Source organism: Salvelinus alpinus, chromosome 1, assembly GCF_045679555.1.
Source record: "Salvelinus alpinus chromosome 1, SLU_Salpinus.1, whole genome shotgun sequence".
Classification (NCBI taxonomy): Eukaryota; Metazoa; Chordata; class Actinopteri; order Salmoniformes; family Salmonidae; genus Salvelinus; species Salvelinus alpinus.
Genome location: NC_092086.1, coordinates 20,278,731 through 20,300,817, shown reverse-complemented (window position 1 = coordinate 20,300,817; position 22,087 = coordinate 20,278,731). Strand labels below are relative to the sequence as shown.

General features: G+C 40.7%; 1 protein-coding gene across 5 annotated transcripts in view; it reads left to right on the top strand.

Moving 5' to 3' along the window:
• LOC139575873 (NLR family CARD domain-containing protein 3-like) overlaps nt 1-21,412 on the top strand; it is a 54,655-nt gene extending 33,243 nt beyond the window's left edge. For 3 of the 5 annotated variants that reach the window (XM_071401390.1, XM_071401300.1, XM_071401557.1), the window contains 10 exons: nt 1,108-1,224; nt 2,451-2,535; nt 2,658-2,886; nt 3,261-5,058; nt 5,314-5,487; nt 8,642-8,815; nt 15,470-15,643; nt 19,390-19,563; nt 19,774-19,820; nt 20,232-21,412. In XM_071401390.1, the coding sequence (XP_071257491.1) occupies nt 1,108-1,224; nt 2,451-2,535; nt 2,658-2,886; nt 3,261-5,058; nt 5,314-5,487; nt 8,642-8,815; nt 15,470-15,643; nt 19,390-19,563; nt 19,774-19,820; nt 20,232-20,782 (3,523 nt within the window). In that variant the 3' untranslated portion in view covers nt 20,783-21,412. The remainder of the gene's footprint in view (nt 1-1,107; nt 1,225-2,450; nt 2,536-2,657; nt 2,887-3,260; nt 5,059-5,313; nt 5,488-8,641; nt 8,816-15,469; nt 15,644-19,389; nt 19,564-19,773; nt 19,821-20,231) is intronic. The other 2 variants (XM_071401476.1, XM_071401648.1) reach the window with 2 other exon arrangements.
• Nucleotides 21,413-22,087: the final 675 nt, after the last annotated feature.

The window sequence follows — 22,087 nt, the reverse complement described above, 5'->3', positions numbered from 1 at the left end:
CTTGAGCAGGGGGACCTTGCGGGCGCTGCAGGATTTCAGTCCTTCACGGCATAGTGTGTTACCAATTGTTTTCTTGATGACTATGGTCCCAGCTGCCTTGAGATCATTGACAAGATCCTCCTGTGTAGTTCTGGGCTGATTCCTCACCGTTCTCATGATCATTGCAACTCCACGAGGTGAGATCTTGCATGGAGCCCCAGGCTGAGGGAGATTGACAGTTCTTTTGTGTTTCTTCCATTTGCGAATAATCACAGAAACTGTTGTCAGCTTCTCAACAAGCTGCTTGGCGATGGTCTTGTAGCCCATTCCAGCCTTGTGTAGGTCTACAATCTTGTCCCTGACATCCTTGGAGAGCTCTTTGGTCTTGGCCATGGTGGAGAGTTTGGAATCTGATTGATTGATTGCTTCTGTGGACAGGTATCTTTTATACAGGTAAGAAACTGAGAGTAGGAGCACTCCCTTTAAGAGTGTGCTCCTAATCTCCGTTCCTTACCTGTATGAAAGACACCTGGGAGCCAGAAATCTTTTTGATTGAGAAGGGGTCAAATACTTATTTCCCTCATTAAAATGCAAATCAATTTATAACATTTTTGACATGCATTTTTCTGGATATTTTTGTTGTTATTCTGTCTCTCACTGTTCAAATAAACCTACCATTTAAATTATAGACTGATAATTTCTTTGTCAGTGGGCAAACGTACAAAATCAGCAGGGGATCAAATACTTTTTTCCCTCACTGTATATATATTGATGTCACTAATTAATCATTTGTACAGTTCTTTATTAAACATTTAGTTATTAGTTACATTTGACTGTGTTAAACATAGCAGTACTACTTATTTCTCTGAGAGTGAGGCAGATATATGAAAAAACATGATTATTTGTCTCTCCAAAATGAAACCATCAAGTGATAGACATGTATTTGTTTTAAACCCCATGCCATGATTAGATAGGGAAAAAACAAGTGTTTTATAATTTCTTTAAACAATGAAAGCTAATATACCAACATTTCTGAAATTGGATATATAGCGTTTTGGAATTAAACTCTTCTTATGTTTCACCATCTGAGCTCAGAGAGATGTAATGTTTGTCTCTGTTGTGTTGAAGCCCAATCAAGCAGGAGAGACCAGCCTCCCCTGTACCCAGCTGTGTGTCTATGAAGAGTGACCGGTCTATGGAACCTCCTATATATTTTAGACAGGGAGACTTTTCTACTGAACGAAGGTAAGAATAACTCCTGGGTCGTGTGTGTGTGTGTGTGTGTGTGTGTGTGTGTGTGTGTGTGTGTGTGTGTGTGTGTGTGTGTGTGTGTGTGTGTGTGTGTGTGTGTGTGTGTGTGTGTGTGTGTGTGTGTGTGTGTGTGTGTGTGTGTGTGTGTGTGTGTGTGTGTGTGTGTGTGTGTGTGTGTGTGTGTGTGTGTGTGTGTGTGTGTGTGTGTGTGTGTGTGTGTGTGTGTGTGTGTGTGTGTGTGTGTGTGTGTGTGTGTGTGTGTGTGTGTGTGTGTGTGTGTGTGTGTGTGTGTGTGTGTGTGTGTGTGTGTGTGTGTGTGTGTGTGTGTGTGTGTGTGTGTGTGTGTGTGTGTGTGTGTGTGTGTGTGTGTGTGTGTGTGTGTGTGTGTGTGTGTGTGTGTGTGTGTGTGTGTGTGTGTGTGTGTGTGTGTGTGTGTGTGTGTGTGTGTGTGTGTGTGTGTGTGTGTGTGTGTGTGTGTGTGTGTGTGTGTGTGTGTGTGTGTGTGTGTGTGTGTGTGTGTGTGTGTGTGTGTGTGTGTGTGTGTGTGTGTGTGTGTGTGTGTGTGTGTGTGTGTGTGTGTGTGTGTGTGTGTGTGTGTGTGTGTGTGTGTGTGTGTGTGTGTGTGTGTGTGTGTGTGTGTGTGTGTGTGTGTGTGTGTGTGTGTGTGTGTGTGTGTGTGTGTGTGTGTGTGTGTGTGTGTGTGTGTGTGTGTGTGTGTGTGTGTGTGTGTGTGTGTGTGTGTGTGTGTGTGTGTGTGTGTGTGTGTGTGTGTGTGTGTGTGTGTGTGTGTGTGTGTGTGTGTGTGTGTGTGTGTGTGTGTGTGTGTGTGTGTGTGTGTGTGTGTGTGTGTGTGTGTGTGTGTGTGTGTGTGTGTGTGTGTGTGTGTGTGTGTGTGTGTGTGTGTGTGTGTGTGTGTGTGTGTGTGTGTGTGTGTGTGTGTGTGTGTGTGTGTGTGTGTGTGTGTGTGTGTGTGTGTGTGTGTGTGTGTGTGTGTGTGTGTGTGTGTGTGTGTGTGTGTGTGTGTGTGTGTGTGTGTGTGTGTGTGTGTGTGTGTGTGTGTGTGTGTGTGTGTGTGTGTGTGTGTGTGTGTGTGTGTGTGTGTGTGTGTGTGTGTGTGTGTGTGTGTGTGTGTGTGTGTGTGTGTGTGTGTGTGTGTGTGTGTGTGTGTGTGTGTGTGTGTGTGTGCGCACTCCCTGGATAATCTCATGTTTTGTCCACAGAAACCAACAGGAGAGATCAGAGTCAGAGATTCTCAGTGGTCAGTCTTCCCTAAGTCATCAAACAGACCTGGCCTCCATATTCAGTGTATGTGGTCCTGTTATGTATATTTGTTTTTGTTTACAAGTAAAGTTAATCTGTCAATCATTCATTAATGTTTTAATGAGAAAGCATTTCTTCTCTTAACTTATTTACTTTATTTATTTCAGTTGCTTGAAGAGAATATTATGACATTTGTGAAGAATGAGCTGAAGACGTTCAAGAGGATTCTTAGTTCAGAACTCCCAGAAGGCTTTGAGAGTCAGAAGCAGGATAAGGAAGTGGTGGATACTGAAGATGAAAAGCAGGAGAGCAGTGCCAGAGAGGGGGCTCTGAAGATCACACTGCACATCCTGAGGAAAATGAACCAGAAGGAGCTTGCTGACACACTGGAGAAAAGTAAGAGCTGTCTGCCTCATGTTGAATGTTGTTTTATAACAAACATTTAAAAGCTGTAGATAAAGTAGCTGTGTAACTCAATGATATTGTAGCATCCTTAACACAACACCTAGTGGCCTCATCAAGTTGCTACGGAATGTGTTGTGTTGATGAATTTAGACAGAGAGACAGAGGAGAGACAAAATATGAATGATACCATAAATAATAATAATCTTAATAAGTCACACCAGTGTGTAATGCATTATAAAAAACATTTACACATTTATAAACGCAGTTAAGAAAATAAATTATTATAAAGTACAACTTTAGAACACAGTCCTAAAATACTGTAGGCATTAAAACAGATATATTAATATCCTCTGTGTTATTTTTAGATTCAGTAGAGCTTGATGTGATTTGCCAACGTGAACTCAAATCTAATCTAAAGAAGAAGTTTCAATGTGTATTTGAGGGGATCGCTAAACAAGGAAACCCAACACTTCTCAATAAGATCTACACAGAGCTCTACATCACAGAAGGTGGAACAGGAGAGGTCAATAATGAACATGAGCTGAGACAGATTGAGACAACAACCAGGAAACAAGCAAGACCAGAGACTGCAATTAAATGTAACGACATATTCAAACCCTTAACTGGACAAGACAAACCGATCAGAACTGTGCTGACAAAGGGAGTCGCTGGCATTGGAAAAACAGTCTCTGTGCAGAAGTTCATTCTGGACTGGGCTGAAGGAAAAGCAAATCAGGATGTCCAATTTGTATTTTCATTCCCTTTTCGGGAGCTGAATTTGATGAAAGGGGAAAACCACACTTTAATTGAACTTCTCAATCACTTCTCAATGGAAACCAAAGAATCAAGAATCTCCAACTACGACAAGTACAAAGTTCTGTTCATCTTTGATGGTCTGGATGAGTGCCGACTGCCCCTAGACTTCAAGAAGAACAAAATATGTTGTGACGTCACAAAGTCAACCTCAGTGGATGTTCTGCTGACAAATCTCATCAAGGGAAATCTGCTTCCCTCTGCTCTCCTCTGGATAACTACCCGACCTACAACAGCCAATAAGATCCCTTCAGGGTGTGTTGACCAGGTGACAGAGGTACGCGGGTTCAATGACCCACAGAAGGAGGAGTACTTCAGGAAGAGATTCAGTGATCAGGACCTGGCCAGCAGAATCATCTCACACATAAAGACATCAAGGAGCCTCCACATCATGTGCCACATTCCAGTCTTCTGTTGGATTTCTGCAATAGTCCTTGAAGACATGCTGAAACATAAGAGAGAAGAGATGCCCAAGACTCTGACTGAGATGTACACACACCTTGTGGTGTTTTATACCAGACAGAAGAATGAAAAGTATCTTGGGAAAGAAGAGACAGGTCCACACTGGAATAAAGAGAGCATTCTGTCACTGGGGAAACTGGCTTTTCAACAGCTTGTGAAAGGCAATCTGATTTTCTATGAAGAAGACCTGAAAGAGGCTGGCATTGATGTCAATGAAGCCTCAGTGTACTCAGGATTGTGCACACAGCTCTTTAAAGAGGAATGTGGGCTGTACCAGGACAAGGTGTACTGCTTCGTGCATCTGAGCATTCAGGAGTTTCTGGCTGCTGTATATGTGCTCCTCTCATTCATCAACAACAATGAGAATCTAATGGCCAAACCGCAATCAACGAGCAGTAACTTTTCTTCGCTATTCAGAGACCAGCTTGAAGTTGCTTTCTACAAGAGTGCTGTGGATAAAGCCTTACAAAGTGAAACAGGAAACCTGGACCTTTTCCTCCGCTTCCTTCTGGGCCTCTCACTGGAGTCCAATCAGAAGCTCTTACGAGGCCTACTGACAAAGACAAGAAGCAGCTCACAGAGCCATGAAGAAACAGTCAAGTACATCAAGGAGAAGATCAGGGAGAATCCCTCTCCAGAGATGTGCATCAATCTGTTCCACTGTCTGAATGAACTGAATGACCATTCTCTAGTGGAGGAGATTCAAAGCTACCTGAGCTCAGGAAGTCTCTCTAGAGCCAACCTGTCACCTGCACAGTGGTCAGCTCTGGTCTTTGTGTTGCTGACTTCAGAGAAGGAGGTGGATGTGTTTGACCTGAAGAAATACTCCAGATCAGAGGAAGGTCTTCTGAGGCTGCTGCCAGTGATCAAAGCCTCCATAGCTGCTCTGTGAGTCCATAAAATGACATTTAAGTACTAGTTATCAGGAAGATTATTCAGTTTAGAGAACAATATGTATTATTGAACATCATATTGAATCAATACATCGATGTTCGCATTAGTATAACAATATGACCATACAATTGTAGGAGATGGAAGATGAATCTATATCTTGTTTTAAAGATTAAACCAAAAGCATCCACCGTTAACCTTCTACACTACTGAAGTTAAATTAACAGTGTGTTTGTGAAATCACTTTGTTAGGCTGTCAGGCTGTGGAGTCAAAGAGAAAGGCTGTGCTTCTCTGGCCTCAGCTCTGAAGTCAAACCCCTCACACCTGAGAGAGCTGGATCTGAGTAACAATGATCTGAAGGATTCAGGAGTGATGCAGCTCTCTGCTGGACTGGGGAATCCCCACTGTAAACTGGAGACTCTGAGGTCAGTATTCCTGTAGTTGGTCAACAAGTGATAACTGTTCACCAGATCCACAACCAGGCACACATAGTCCACACCATATGTGTTTGGACAGTGAAGCTTACAGTTTTAAATGTTGCGGTATCGTCCAGCATTTTGCATTTGAGATAGAATGTTTCATATTATGCGACAGTGGAGAATGTCACCTTTTATTTCAGTGTTCATACATACCTGTTTTACTGTTTAGAAATTAAAGCACTTTATGTATCTAGTTCTCCCATTTGAATAATTCCTAATGATTTGGATTAATTCACTGATATTATATTAAAGTTGTCATAAGTTTAGTTTTTGGTCCTATATTCCTTGCCTGCAGTGATTACATCAAGCATGTGACTCTATACACTCATTGAAAGCATTTGCCGTTTGATTTGGTTGTGTTTTGGAATATGTTTTTCCCAACTGAATAATAAATACTGTCCTGTCATTTTGGAGTCACTTCACTTCTATTGTCAGTAAGAATAGAAGATGTTTTTGAACACTTCTACATTAATCGTGAATGACGATGAATGACAAAGTTATAGAGGTGCAAAGCTCAGAAAAAAATGCTATCCTCCCCTGTTATTGGTAGCGGTGAGAGCTTAGCATGTTTTGTTGTAGCCTCTGTAACTTCCTCAATTATTATTATTATTCATGAATCATTCCTGCTTTTTCTTAATCATGGCATCATCAGGATTAGTTTAGTAGTTTTTAGAAACATGTTATCTACCCACTTAGGAATTAAAATTACTCCAGTCTGTCACGCCCTGACCTTAGAGATCCTTTTTATGTCTCTATTTTGTTTTGGTCAGGGTTTGATTTGGGTGGGCATTCTATGTTCTGTTTTTCTATGTTTTGTATTTCTTTGTTTCTGGCCGAGTGTGGTTCCCAATCAGAGGCAGCTGTCTATCGTTGTCTCTGATTGGGGATCATACTTAGGCTGCCCTTTTCCCTCTTTCTGTGTGGGATCTTGTTCTTTGTTTATGTACAGGGAGTTTGCACATCGAAGCTGTTCGGTCGTTGTATTCTTTATTGTTTTGTCCTGTTTTAGTTTCACTTCGTGATTAAATTATGTGGAACTCTAAAAATGCTGCACCTTGGTCTCTTCCTTCCTTCCGACGACACCCGTTACACAGTCCTCATCACAACCAAATAAAACTGCAAATGTAACCAACGAGTTTGAGTCACAAGCTTGATTTAGTCATTGCATGCAAGAAATATGGGACCAAATACTAAACTTTTAACTACTTTAATACACAATGAGTGATTTGTCTAAATACTTACGTCACATCCTTTTAATTCTCTATTTGGTTAGGTCAGGGTGTGACTAGGGTGAGCAATCTATGTTTTCTATTTCTTTGTTGGCCTGGTATGGTTCCCAATCAGAGGCAGCTGTCTATCATTGTCTCTGATTGGGGATCATATTTAGGCAGCCTTTTCCCACCTGTTGTTTGTGGGATCTTGTTTCTGTGTAGTTGCATGTGAGCACTGCTTGAACTTCACGGTCGGTTATTCTTTATTGTTTTTTTGTGAGTTTCATTGATTAAACATGTGGAACTCTACGCACGCTGCGCCATGGTCCATTTATTCAACCTCCTGTACTCCCTGTTCACCGATCGACTGCGTGGCCAAGCATGACTCCAACACCAAGTTTCCTAACAACACAACAGGGGCAGGCCTGATCACCAACACCAAAAAGACAGCTTATAGGGAGGAGGTCAAAGACCTGGCAGTGTGGTGCTAGGACAACAACCTCTCCCTCAATGTGATCAAGACAAAGGAGAGGATTGTGGACTACAGGAAAAGGAGAGCCCGAGCACACCCCCATTCTCATCGACAGGGCTGTAGTGGAGCAGGTTGAGAGCTTCAAGTTCCTTGGTGTCCACATCACCAACAAACTGTCATGGTCCAAACACATCAAGAAAGTTGTGAAGAGGGAACGACAACGCCTATTACCTATTATAGGAGACTGAAAAGATTTGGCACGGGTCCTCAGATCCTCAAAAAGTTCTACAGCTGCACCATCAAGAGCATCATGACTGGTTGCATCAACCACTGGTATGGCAACTGCTCAGCCTCCGACCTCAAGGCGCTACAGAGGGTAGTGCGAACGGCCCAGTACATCACTGCGGCCAAGCGTCCTGCCATCTATACCAGGCGGTGTCAGAAGATGGGCCTTACAATTCATAGATTGTTTTCTCTGCTACTGCACGGCAAGCGGTACTGGAGCGCCAAGTCTTCTTAAGGCTTCTTAACAGCTTCTACCCCCAAGCCATAGTACCGCTGAACAGCTAATCAAATGGCTGCCCGGAATATTTGCATTTACATTTTTCTTTTAGGCTGCTGCTACTCGCTGTTTATTATCTATGCATAGTCACTTAACCCCTACCTACATTTACATATTACCTCAATTACCTCAACTACCTGATACCTGTCCCAGACATGCTGTTTTAAACACTCTAGAGACAGCAGGAGCGGTAGAGATACTCTCAATGATCGTCTATGAAAAGCCAACGACATTTACTCCTGAGGTGCTGACTTGTTGCACCCTCAACAACCACTGTGATTATTATTTGACCCTGCTGGTCATTTATGAACATTTGAACATCTTGGCCATGTTCTGTTATAATCTCCACCCGGCACAGCCAGAAGAGGACTGGCCACCCCTCATAGCCTGGTTCGTCTCTAGGTTTCTTCCTAGGTTCTTGCCTTTCTAGGGAGTTTTTCCTAGCCACCGTGCTTCTACACCTGCATTGCTTCCTGTTTGGAGTTTTAGCCTGGGTTTCTGTACAACTCTTTGTGACATCAGCTGATGTAAGAAGGACTTTATAAGTACATTTGATTGACTGAACTAAGCTGTAGCCCTGCAAATTGACTCGGTACCGGTACCCCCTGTATATATCCCCGCTATTGTTATTTTATTGTTGAATATTATGTTTTACTTTAGTTTATTTAGTAAACATTTTCTTAACTCTTATTTTTCTTAAAATTGCATTGTTGGTTAAGGGCTTGTAAGTAAGCATTTCACGGTAAACTCTACACCTGTTGTATTCAGCGCATGTGACAAATACAATTTGATTTGCCACTCAATTTTCAACACCAAAGAATAGCAGTGATTTTAAAATTATTTTACTCTTTGCAGGCTGTCAGGCTGTGGAGTCACAGAGGAAGGCTGTGCTTTCCTGGTCTCAGCTCTGAGGTCAAACCCCTCACACCTGAGAGAGATGGATCTGAGTAACAATGACCTGAAGGATTCAGGAGTGTATCTGCTCTCTGCTGGACTGGGGAATCCCCACTGTAAACTGGAGACTCTGAGGTAAGTATTCCTGTAGTTGGTCAACAAGTGGTAACTGCACAACAGATCCACATTTGTTTACCAGACACACGTTTTTATTTTTTAATTTCACCTTTATTTAACCAGGTAAGCAAGTTCTCATTTACAACTGCGACACAAACAACAACACAGAGTTACACATGGAATAAACAAACATACAGTCAACAACACAATAGAAAAGTCTATACACAGTGTGTGCAAATGAAGTAAGATTAGGGAGGTAAGGCAATAAATAGGCCGTAGTGGCGAAATAATTAAAATTGAGCAAATAAACACTGGAGTGATAGATGTGCAAAAGATGAATGTGCAAGTAGAGATACTGGGGTGCAAAGGAGAAATATATATATAAATAAAATAAATAACAATATGGGGATGAGGTAGTTGGATGGGCTATTTACAGATGGGCTATGTACAGGTGCAAAGCTGCTCTGATAGCTAATACTTAAAGTTACTGAGGGAGATGAGTCTCCAGCTTCAGTGATTTTTGCTATTCGTTACAGTCATTGGCAGCAGAGAACAGGAAGGTAAGGCGGGCAAAGGAGGAATTGGCTTATGGGGTGACCAGTGAAATACACCTGCTGGAGCGCGTGCTACGGGTGGGTGCTGCTATGGTGACCAGTGAGCTGAAATAAGGCAGGGCTTTACCTAGCAAAGACTTGTAGATGACCTGGAGCCAGTGGGTTTGGTGACGAATATGAAGCAAGGGCCAGCCAACGAGAGCATACAGGTCACAGTGGTGGGTAGTGTATGGGGCTTTGGTGACGAAACGAATGGCACTGTGATAGACTGCATCCGATTTGCTGAGTAGAGTGTTGGAGGCTATTTTGTAAATGACATCACCGAAGTCAACGATCGGTAAGATAGTCAGTTTTACGAGCATATGTTTGGCAGCATGAGTGAAGGATGCTTTGTTGCGACATAGGAAGCCGATTCTAGATTTAATTTTGGATTGGAGATGCTTAATATGAGTCTGGAAGAAGACTTTACAGTCTGACCAGACACCTAGAATATGTGGACAACTACAAATACCTATGTCAGAACCGTCCAGAGTAGTGATGCTAGCCGGGCGGGCAGTTGCGGGCAGCGATCGGTTGAAGAGCATGCATTTACTTTTACTTGCATTTAAAAGCATTTGTAGCCCACGGAAGGAGAGTTGTATGGCATTGAAGCTCGTCTGGAGGTTAGTTAAGACAGTGTCCAAAGAAGGGCGAGAAGTATACAGAATGGTGTCGTCTGCGTAGAGGTGGATCAGAGAATCACCAGCCGCATGAACGACATCATTGATGTATACAGAGAAAAGAGTCGGCCCGAGAATTGAACCATGATGCACCCCCACAGAGACTGCCAGAGGTCCGGACAGCAGGCCCTCCAATTTGACACACTGAACTCTGTCTGAGAAGTAGTTGGTGAACCAGGCGAGGCAGTCATTTGAGAAACCAAGGCTGTTGAGTCTGCCGATAAGAATGTGGTGATTGACAGAGTCGAAAGCCTTAGCCAGGTCAATGAATACGGCTGCACAGTATTGTCTCTTACCAATGGCGGTTATGATATCGTTTAGGACCTTGAGCGTGGCTGAGGTGCACCCATGAGCAGCTTGGAGACCAGATTGCATAGCGGAGAAGGTACGGTGAGATTCAAAATGGTCGGTGATCTGTTTGTTAACTTGCGATTTAGTAAAGTTTTGAAAAATGTATTTGTTATTCAAATTAAAAGCCCAATGAATACTCGCCTTTGTGTAATGATTTAACTACCACCACTTGTGGTTCATTTATTTTTAAGTCACGTATAAATGATAACTGCACGACGACGGACAGTGACTGACAGGCTGACACATTGCGCAAAAATGAGTTTTTCAAATATTTCAAAGGATTTCACCTATTTCTCCTTGGCCCTGGATGAGAGCAGTGATGCACATGACACGGCTCAGTTGTTGATATTCTTACGAGGCATAACCCCAGAGATTACAGAGGAGCTTGCTTCAGTGCAATCAATGAAGAGCACAACCACAGGGATAGATTTATTAGAGGAGGTTAATTCGTGTGTGGCAAAGCTGGGACTGAGTTTTGAAAAGTCATCCAGTGTGACCACTGATGGGTGCCCAAACTTGACAGGAAAAAAACGTTGGCCTATTGAAAGGATACAAGATCAAGTAGCTGAGCTGAACCCAGATCAGAAAATACTTTTCCTGCATTACATTATTCATCAGGAGGTGCTCTGTAAATGTGTTCTGAAAATGAGCCATGTTGTGGATACAGTCACTAAAGTGGTAAACTTCATAAGAGCACCATCTTTAAACCACAGGCACGTTGTCTCACTGTTGGAAGAGACAGAGTCGGGTCCTGCAGATCTCCCCTACCACACAAACGTGAGATGGCTGAGTTTGGGGAAGGAGCTTAAAAGGGTGTGGGACCTGAAGTCAGAGATTGCTGAGTTTTTGCAAATGAAAGGAAAATATGTTGATTTCCCTCAACTGCAAGATAAAGAATGGTTGGCTGATTTTGCCTTCACTGTGGACATCATGGCCCTCATGAATGAACTGAATTCCAAAGGCCTTTTTGCACACCAGATGTACAGCCTTGTCAAAGCCTTCAAGGGAAAATTACTGCTCCTGACCCGCCAAGTAGAAGCCAACAATCTCACCCACCTTCCTACACTACTAGTCTGTTCCCTATCAGATGACCAGCGGGAGAAGTATACATCGCTGCTGTGTGCTTTGAACAGTGAGTTTTGTCATCGTTTTGAGGATTTCAAAGTTTTGGAAAATGACATGCTGTTGGTTTCCTCTCCTTTCACCTTAAATGTAGATAACGCTCCCACTGACCTGCAACTTGACCTTATCGATCTTCTGTCTGATGCAGTGATTGGAGAGCTATTCAAAATAATGTCACTGACGAGGTTCTATGCATCTCTCGATGAACAAAACTTTCCAAAGATTAGGAGTCATGCTCAGAAGATGTTTGTACTGTTTGGGTCAACCTATGTATGTGAACAGACATGTTCAGTGATTTAAATATAACAAGTCAAGGCACAGATCATCTCTTACTGACTCTCAGCAATCCTGCTCATAGCGACGTCAGAAACTATACCTGACTTCACTGCTCTAGTCAATGCCCATCAGAGACTTCACTTCTCACACTGATTGAGTAGTTTAAATGTGATGTTGAGCTCTCTCTCTTTCTTGTGTTTTTGTACATAGCCGTTAACAAGAGCTCTGTCCGTGGTGCTGAATGCACAGTGTACTTTTCCCTCCGTGTAGTTCATTGCATATTTAATAATGAAAATGCCTACCAAAAGGAGAACATGGATGTGGTTTATTTCTGTGCATGTTAAAAAGGTTAAATAAGTAGCATATCTGGACGTGATTTACAGTAGATATATCTGTCAACACAGTCATACACATTATGTATATTCCTGTAATATGATTCTGGCCCGCGATGGCAAAAATATATTCTAATGTGGCCCTCCATGAAAAATAATTGCCCTACATTAGACCATTTTCCTTGTATGACTGGTGGAGGAGAGTCAGGCATGTTCTACTGATGCTGAAAGACAAATTCCAGATATTTTAGCATTATTACACAATAGATCGCTGTGATCACTGTCAGACACACCTGGCTAACTTGATTGGTCATCAGCTATCTAACAGTACGCTTTAACTTGGGGTGTTTTGTTTAGACATGTAGCTAGGTAGCTAAACAATTAACCATAATCCCAATCCATAGAGTACTAGCAATACAAACCGATTGTCATAGATAGCTAAAGTTAATCAAATTGGTTCAATGTTAGCTAGTTAGCTAGCTAACATTAGGCTATAACTAGCAATGTAAAATGGCATTCTGAGATATCACTACACACAGATCCTACACTTAATGTTAGCTAGCAAGCCAGCCATATAATGTCAGCTAGCTAGCTAACATTACGCTTCAAGAGGTTAACTTGGTCTTTTGTTTAGACATGTAGCTAGCTAGCTAAACAATGAACCAAATAGGTTCAATGTTAGCTAGCTAGCATTAGGCTATAACTAGCAATGCGAAATGGCATAATTTCTAAACCTGTAGCTAGAGTCCTACCCGTACACATGGATGAACACTTCACGGCAGACTGCAACCCCTTTCATTAAATAAGACGTCCTGTGTCTTCTCCATTTTGTTAGTACAGCTTGCTTGGCCCGTTGTGTCAAGCAAGCTTGTTCAACTTCTTCCGTGACAACAACAACACTGTTGATTGCCGTTTCTTCCCCATCACTGTTATCAGCAGACTCTACAATGTCTTTATCAATGAAAATGTTTTCACCTAAATCAAGGATAACTCCCCCTGTTATTGATAATGGTGCGAGGTTGGCATATTTTGTTTTAGCCTTTGTAACTTTGGCACTCATTATTCATGATTCATTCACAATTTTTCTTAGTCATGGCATCATCAGGATTAATTTATTAGTGTTGATTAACATGTTATCTACTCACTTAGAAACAGGGCCGGTCCTTGCAGTTCTGCCGCCATAGGCGAGACCAAAAAAGGCAGCCCCCGGCAAAACTAGAATAGTCCCCGTAAGCATTATGACGTTGAAAATGAAAGACGTATTTTCGGTTAAAGTTACATTCAATTTAGGTTCTGAATGAAAGGTGAAAAGGCATTTTCTGTATGTTTAAAATACATATTTTCTAGAACATTGTAAAGGTAAGTATTTTCCGGATGTTGTAATCAGGCTCATTTTTGGTTCTGAATGAAAGTTGAAAATAAGTAGTTTTTAGACGTCTGTGTTTGGGCCAAAGCAAGGCTGGTTCAGACCGGACAAAATCTGAACCAAACATACACGTCTATGATTGGTTCAGATTTGGTCCGGACCAAAAACCAGTGGATGTGGAAATCAAGGCCGGTCCGGAACTGCAACAAAAAATACGTCCGAAAGGCGCTGGTGTTGGTCTGTGCTTACTGAGGTGTAGCCTACAGTGTTGCCTGATATTGAATTGTACGAATCCCCATCGATGTGGTAAGCCTAGGATTTGTAAAACACCAAATGACATCCAGACAGTACCAAACAAATGCTTACTGGGGTGTAGCTTACCATGTCGACCAGCAATGGAATTTTATGAATGCCCATCCATATGGTAGGCCCACCGTTTGTAAAACAGGCCATTGCATTAGCTTTATTAGTCCTGATTCCTGTGACTAATCAATTTGGCTATTTAAACTGAATATCAGCTACCCAACTTCATCACACGTTATTGTGAGCCTATTTGCAATGTGTTTACAAAGCGGGAAATGCAGAAGTATTTTTATGATGATCAGCTTGTCAAAGAATTGATCAGCTTGTCAAAGAATTGATGGATACAAACTTGAAACCACTGATCATGACAATGGGGTGAAACTCCTGGACAACAGTAGTGATTGTCCATTTCACTGACTTTTCCTGTTTTTAGGATATGATGTTTGTTAACATGACAGCGCATTTTTTATTTGATTGAGCGCCATTCAGGTTAGGTAGGCTATTTAAAACCTGCAGGATGTAAAAACTGTCCATCTCATTACATTGTCATACATTTTATCTCCAGCCTGTAGGCTACAGAAAAGGCCAGATACTCTTCCTACCATATCCTATATCTGCTACATGATTTATGTTAGATAATTTTTTTGACAGAACGTTGGTTGAGCGGTGCAGAGATGTATCTCTCCAACAGCACCCTGGAGAGGCGCGCTGGGAATGGACAAGCAAAATATCTTGCGCCCCTGCCTTTGATAAAGTGGGCACTGCTTATCACAGGGAGGCAGCAGGGCTCACCTAAAAAATCCCATATGCCACTGGTTGAGAGACATTGTAATTGTTTTTGGGCAGAATTATGTGAGGTTTTATGTGTTGTTGTTGGAGGTGTGTCTTGGTCAGTTTAGCTCAGAAAATGCCGCCGCCTTCAGTCTGCCGCCATAGACGGCCGCCTAATCCTGCCTAATGAGAGGGCCGGCCGTGCTTAGAAAGACAATTACCCCAGTCATCATCCACCATTCAGTTACTGTTGGGCAAAAACATAACCCAAAACGCAACCAAAACAAACTGCAAATGCAACCAACAAGTTTGAGTCACAAGCTTGATGTAGTCATTGTGTGCAAGGAATATGGTACCAAAAACTAAACTTTTGACTACTTTAATACACTATAAGTGAATTTGTAAGAATACTTATGACTTCTTCAAATGGGGGGACTAGATATATAAAGTTTTATTTTGAAAGGTGAAAGATATGTATGAATATACCCTCAAATTAAAGGTAACGTTATATACTGTCAACTCATATGAAACATTTGATCTCAAATCGAAAATGCTTGAGTATATAGACACATTTATACTGTTAGCTTCACTGTCAAAATAGATATGGTGTGGACTGTATACTCAATACAATCTAAATCTGATACCTCACTGTGTCTTTTGACTAATACTGCTTTTTAAAATGGTCTGGTCAGCCTACTCAAATATTTGTACTTAAGATTTTTCTCTCTACAAGCAATACTTTGATAATTTGAAATGATACATTCATTTATAAAAATATATGTCAGGATATATCTGATTATGTTGAAAAAATATACTGCCACTATTTTCAACAACAAAGAATAGCAGTGTGATTTTTGATATGATTTTACTCTTTGCAGGCTGTCACGCTGTCAAGTCACAGAGGAAGGCTGTGCTTCTCTGGTCTCAGTTCTGAGGTCAAACCCCTCACACCTGAGAGAACTGGATCTGAGTAACAATGACCTGAAGGATTCAGGAGTGAAGCTGCTCTCTGCTGGACTGGGGAATCCCCACTGTAAACTGGAGACTCTGAGGTCAGTATTCCTTTATTTGGTCGACAAGTGATAACTGTTCACCAGATCCACATGTGTTTAGCAGGCAAACATAGTGAACACTATATGTGTTTTGACAGTGAAGCTTACAGTTTTAAATTTGTCGCCATGCTCCAGCATTTTGGATTTGACATAGAATGTTTCTTATTAGGCGACAGTACAGAATGTCACCTTTTATTTGAAGGTATTCATACATATCTGTTTTATTGTTTAGAAATGAAAGCACTTTATGTATCTAGTTCTTCTATTTGAAGAAGTTGTAATTATTTTGACAAATTCACTTATGTTGTATTAAGGTAGTCATAAATGTAGTATTTGGTCTCATATTCCTTGCCTGCAGTGATTACATCAAGCTTGTGACTCTACACACTTGTTGAACGCATTTGCTGTTTGTTTTGGATGTGTTTTGGATGATGTTTTTCTCAATAGAAACTGAATGTTGAATAATGTCCTGTGTCATTTTGGAGTCACTTCACAAGTATTGTAAGTAAGAATAGAATATTATGAATAATCATGAATGAATCGTGAATGATGATGAATGAGAAAGTTACAAAGCCACAAAGATCATACCTCCTCTGTTATTGGTAATGGTGACAGGTTAGCTGATTGTCGTATCCTCTGTAACTTTAACACTCATAAATATTCATGATTGAATCATGATTTTTCTTAATCATGGCATCATCAGGATTAATTTAGTAGTGTTTATAAACATGTTATCTACTCACTTTGACACCATTCAGTTACTATTGGGCAAAAGATAACCTAAAACACAACCAAATCCAACTGCAAATGCAGCCAACAAGTTTGGGACTTAATACTAAACGTTTGACTACATTAATACACTATAAGTGAATTGATCAGAATAGTTATGACTTCTTCAAATGGGGAGATACATAAAGTGCATTTATTTTTCTAAACGTAGAAACAGATATGAATGAAAATCCCCTCAAATAAAAGGTGACATTATATACTGTTACCTCATATGAAACATTTGATCTCCAATCCAAAATGCTGAAGTGCCAAATTGAAAATGTTAGTTTCACTGTCAAAATAAATATAATGTGGACAGTATACTCAATTTCTTCCTGTTACTCTGAACATTTTCTTGTATGTAACATCTAGCACTCTGAATCAGGTGATTCAATCCCTGGTCCTATCACACCTAGAGAACTGTCCATTTATATGGTCAATCCCTGGTCCTATCACTCCTAGAGAACTGTCCAGTTATATGGTTAATCCCTGGTCCTATCACACCTAGAGAACTGTCCATTTATATGGTCAATCCCTGGTCCTATCACACTTAGAGTACTGTCCAGTTATATGGTCAATCCCTGGACCTATCACACCTAGAGTATTGTCCATTTATATGGTCAATCCCTGGTCCTATCACACTTAGAGTACTGTCCAGTTATATGGTTAATCCCTGGTCCTATCACACCTAGAGAACTGTCCGGTTATATGGTTAATCCCTGGTCCTATCGCACCTAGAGTACTGTCCAGTTATATGGTTAATCCCTGGTCCTATCACACCTAGAGAACTGTCCGGTTATATGGTTAATCCCTGGTCCTATCACACTTAGAGTACTGTCCAGTTATATGGTTAATCCCTGGTCCTATCACACTTAGAGAACTGTCCAGTTATATGGTCATCTGCTGCAAAGAAAGATATTTAAAAAAAGCCTCAAATGGCTCAGAACAGGGCTGCCAGATTAGCGCATCATTGCTCATTCCGTATTAATATTATGCAAATGCACAGAATCTCTCATGGCGTCACGTTGAAAACAAATTACTATCCAGTCTTTATACTTTCTTTAGGAATGTTATTATTATTTTTTAAACACAGTATTTTTTAGACGAGTTGGTACATACTAGCAACACGCATAACCACCAACCAGACAGGTACATTCAGGGCATCTAAGACATCCCAAGCCAAGGACAAATCGCCTTCAATCTACATGTTTTATATAGAGCCATAGCTGAACGCAACTCTTTACCAATCCATATTTATCAGGCAAAAAGTAAATCCACCATCAATAAATAAATAAAATAGCATCTAATGTGATAGACCATATGACTGGACAGGAAATAGAAAGAACATCTAATGTGATAGACCATATGACTGGACAGGAAATAGAAAGAACATCTAATGTGATAGACCATATGACTGGACAGGAAATAGAAAGAACATCTAATGTGATAGACCATATGACTGGACAGGAAATAGAAAGAACATCTAATGTGATAGACCATATGACTGGACAGGAAATAGAAAGAACATCTAATGTGATAGACCATATGACTGGACAGGAAATAGAAAGAACATCTAATGTGATAGACCATATGACTGGACAGGAAGTAGAAAGAACATCTAATGTGATAGACCATATGACTGGACAGGAAATAGAAAGAACATCTAATGTGATAGACCATATGACTGGACAGGAAATAGAAAGAACATCTAATGTGATAGACCATATGACTGGACAGGAAATAGAAAGAACATCTAATGTGATAGACCATATGACTGGACAGGAAATAGAAAGAACATCTAATGTGATAGACCATATGACTGGACAGGAAATAGAAAGCATCAACTGATTGTTAAATGTGTACCTGTCAGGTATTTTAATTGTCTGTGTTGTCTACTTGTTAAATGTTTGTAAAGTCTTAATTTGTAATTGTTTGTAATGTCTTTCTAATAATGGTACAGCCATTTATGAATATACACTACCGTTCAAAAGTTTGGGGTCACTTAGAAATGTCCTTGTTTTTGAAAAAAAAGCAATTTTTTTGTCCATTAAAATAACATCAAATTGATCAGAAATACAGTGTAGTCATTGTTAATGTTGTAAATGACTATTGTAGCTGGAAATAGTTTTTTTTTTAAATGGAATATCTACATAGGCGTACAGAGGCCCTTTCTGCCTCGAAGGCCAGCATCCCGGAGTCGCCTCTTCACTGTTGACGTTGAGACTAGTGTTTTGGAGAGGACTATTTAATGAAGCTGCCAGTTGAGGACTTGTGAGGCGTCTGTTTCTCAAACTAGACACTCTAAAGTACTTGTCCTCTTGATCAGTTGTGCACCGGGGCCTCCCTCTCCTCTTTCTATTCTGGTTAGAGACAGTTTGCGCTGTTCTGTGAAGGGAGTAGTACACAGCGTTGTACGAGATCTTCAGTTTCTTGGCAATTTCTCGCATGGAATAGCCTTAATTTCTCAGAACAAAATAGACTGACGAGTTTCAGAAGAAAGTACTTTGTTTCTGGCCATTTTGAGCCTGTAATCAAACCCACAAATGCTGATGCTCCAGATACTCAACTAGTCTAGAGAAGGCCAGTTTTATTGCTTCTTTAATCAGAACAACAGTTTTCAACTGTGCTATCATAATTGCAAAAGGGTTTTCTAATGATCAATTTGCTTTTAAAATGATAAACTTGGATTAGCTAACACAACATGCCATTGGAACACAGGAGTGATGGTTGCTGACAATGGGCCTATGTAGATATTCCATAAAAATCAGCGGTTTCCAGCTACAATAGTCATTTACAACATTAACAAAAACAAGGACATTTCTAAGTGACCCCAAACTTTTGAACGGTAGTGTATTTGGCAGGTTTCAGAACACTGATGTATCTGTAAATGTTGAATTTTTGTATTTTCAATTACTGATTTTTTTTTTTCAACACCAAAGAAAAGCAGAGTGATTTTTAAATGATTTTAATCTTTGCAGGCTGTCAGGCTGTCTAGTCACAGAGGAAGGCTTTGCTTCCCTGGTCTCAGCTCTGAGGTCAAACTGGTCACAACTGAGAGAACTGGACCTGAGCTACAATCACCCAGGAGACTCAGGAGTCAGACTGCTCTCTGCTGGACTGGAGGATCCACACTGCAGACTGGAGAAACTCAAGTATGTAGAGGGTTTATGTCATATCATATCAGACATGTTCTAGTTATTAGGCTCTTTAAAACAAGCATTCTTACCACCACTTGAACAAGTTATATGCTGTGTGTGTGTGTGTGTGTGTGTGTGTGTGTTCGCGTGCGCATGTATTTGTGTGAGTATGTGAGTTAACGTGTATCACTCAATGACTGTCTGTTCTTCTGCTTACCGCTACAGTGTGGAACATGGTGGAGAGTACACAATGAAACCTGGGCTTAGAAAATGTGAGTGTTGACTGCTGTGAAGAATATGACTAAGAATAAGTCTTAATTCACGTTAAGTGAAAGTCAAAGACCACCATCATTACTTACTTGGTCATATTAAATATAAGCTGTAGTTCTACAGAAGCAGAAATCAGGGACACCAACGTTTAGAAAGAGTTGCATTGACAATGTGTGTGTCTGTGGCGTATTTGTGCTACATAAGAAATGTGTGTGTGTGTATGTAATTAATCAGAATAAGTGTGTTTTATATTACCATACAGTATAACATATGATCATTCAACATCTCTCAAATTACCTTAACTTCTCCTTTTGATACCTATAAACATCTACATTAAATTAGTTAGTGAAAAGTGAGTTAACATTCTAATGTGAATGATGATTCCTAATATTGTGTCTGGTTTCATCCGTCAGATTCCTGTGATTTCACGCTGGACCCAAACACAGTAAACAAACTCCTCTCTCTGTCTAAGGAGAACAGAAAGGTGACATGGAAGAGAGAGGAGCAGCCGTATCCTGATCACCCAGAGGGATTTGAGGACTGGCAGCAGGTGCTGTGTAGAGAGGGTCTGACTGGGCGCTGTTACTGGGAGGTAGAGTGGAGTGGGAGAGAGGCTGTTATAGGAATGACATATAAAGGAATCAGCAGGAGAGTAGGGGGTAAGGACTGTATTATTGGATTCAAGTCTTGGAGTCTGGACTGCTCTGACAACAGTTACACAGCCTGGCACAATTATAATCACACTACCATAGATGTCCCCTGCTCCAGCTCCCACAGAGTAGGAGTGTATCTGGACTGGCCAGCCGGCACTCTGTCCTTCTACAGAGTGTCCTCTGACACACTGACCCACCTGTACACATTCAACACCACATTCACTGAGCCCCTCTATCCAGGGTTTCATGTTTGGTTTGATGACTCCTCAGTGTCCCTGTGTCAGGTGGTCCCTGTGTCAAACACAACATGATGTTTCACTCTAATCATGATCATGTTCAGTAAGACACACTGGAACAACAATTGATATGAACTCTCTAGTCATGAGTTAACAGTTGATTATTAAATCTAAATATTAATGATTATAAACTGGGTGGTTTGAGCCCTGGATGCTGATTGGCTGACAGCCATGGAATATCAGACTGTATACAACGGGTGTGATAAAACATGTATTTTTTACTGCTCTAATTTAGTTGGTAGACAGTTTATAATAGCAATTAGGCACCTCGGGGGTTGTGAAATATGGCCAATACCCCACGGCTAAAGGCTGTATCCAGACACTCCCCATTGCTTCAGAAGAACTTAGATGTGGTATATTGGCACTCCCCCTCGGACCTCCTTATTGCTGAATTACACACCACTGAAGTTGATAGAGTCATTAATAGAATGAATCACCACACTGTGTTGTAAAAACGGTTTTCATTTAGAAATCACTGATCTTGTTGTTATTGGGCTTCTTGGTGTTTGTAAATATTGTTGTCTGTAGAATGTTTCTTTGTCAAATTCTTGACACAACACTCTTGTTTCTGTATAAACTCAATTCCACTGAATGAAATGTACATGTGACAGATGTGACTAATAAAGGTTAATCAACCAGATGAAAGAAGAGAGGTGTAAATGTTTTAATATTGATCACAATATGACAATACAGTAAATGGAGTACAGTAATAGGGGTTGTGTTCAGTACATAGAGAAGGGTCTCATTCAGTTGAAAAATAAGCTTTTATGATCACACACACACAGACCTTAACTGTGTAAAATGTCAACTTCAGTGGGGTCGTAGCTGTATCTTAGTGGTGTGTTTTTAGTGAATCTCCTTTCTCTGTCGTCTCTGGTTCAACACCCTCTGTGGGGTCAGAAACATTCAGAGGAAATGGAAAGAGATCATGTGACGTGACTTCCTCTTTCGGAAGTTAACAACACTCCATCTTCCTCCTCCACAGTTACTGGATTGGTTCAACAGTGTAGAAGAGGACCTCCCCTGACATTTCATTTTTTTCTTGTAAGGACCAGAAAGACAGAAACGCCACTCAGTAATTTATTTTATGCCTCTTTTGTTACTGGTTGTCAACAATGATGACTCCTGCTTAAATACACATCCTTGATACGTTGCAGCAAGATGCTCCAGGAAGTGATACTGTGCATTCAGTTTTCTTATAATATGCACTATTCTGTCATTATAATATCCACTATTCTGTCATTATAATATCCACTATTCTGTCATTATAATATCCACTATTCTGTCATTATATCTACTATTCTGTCATTATTATATCCA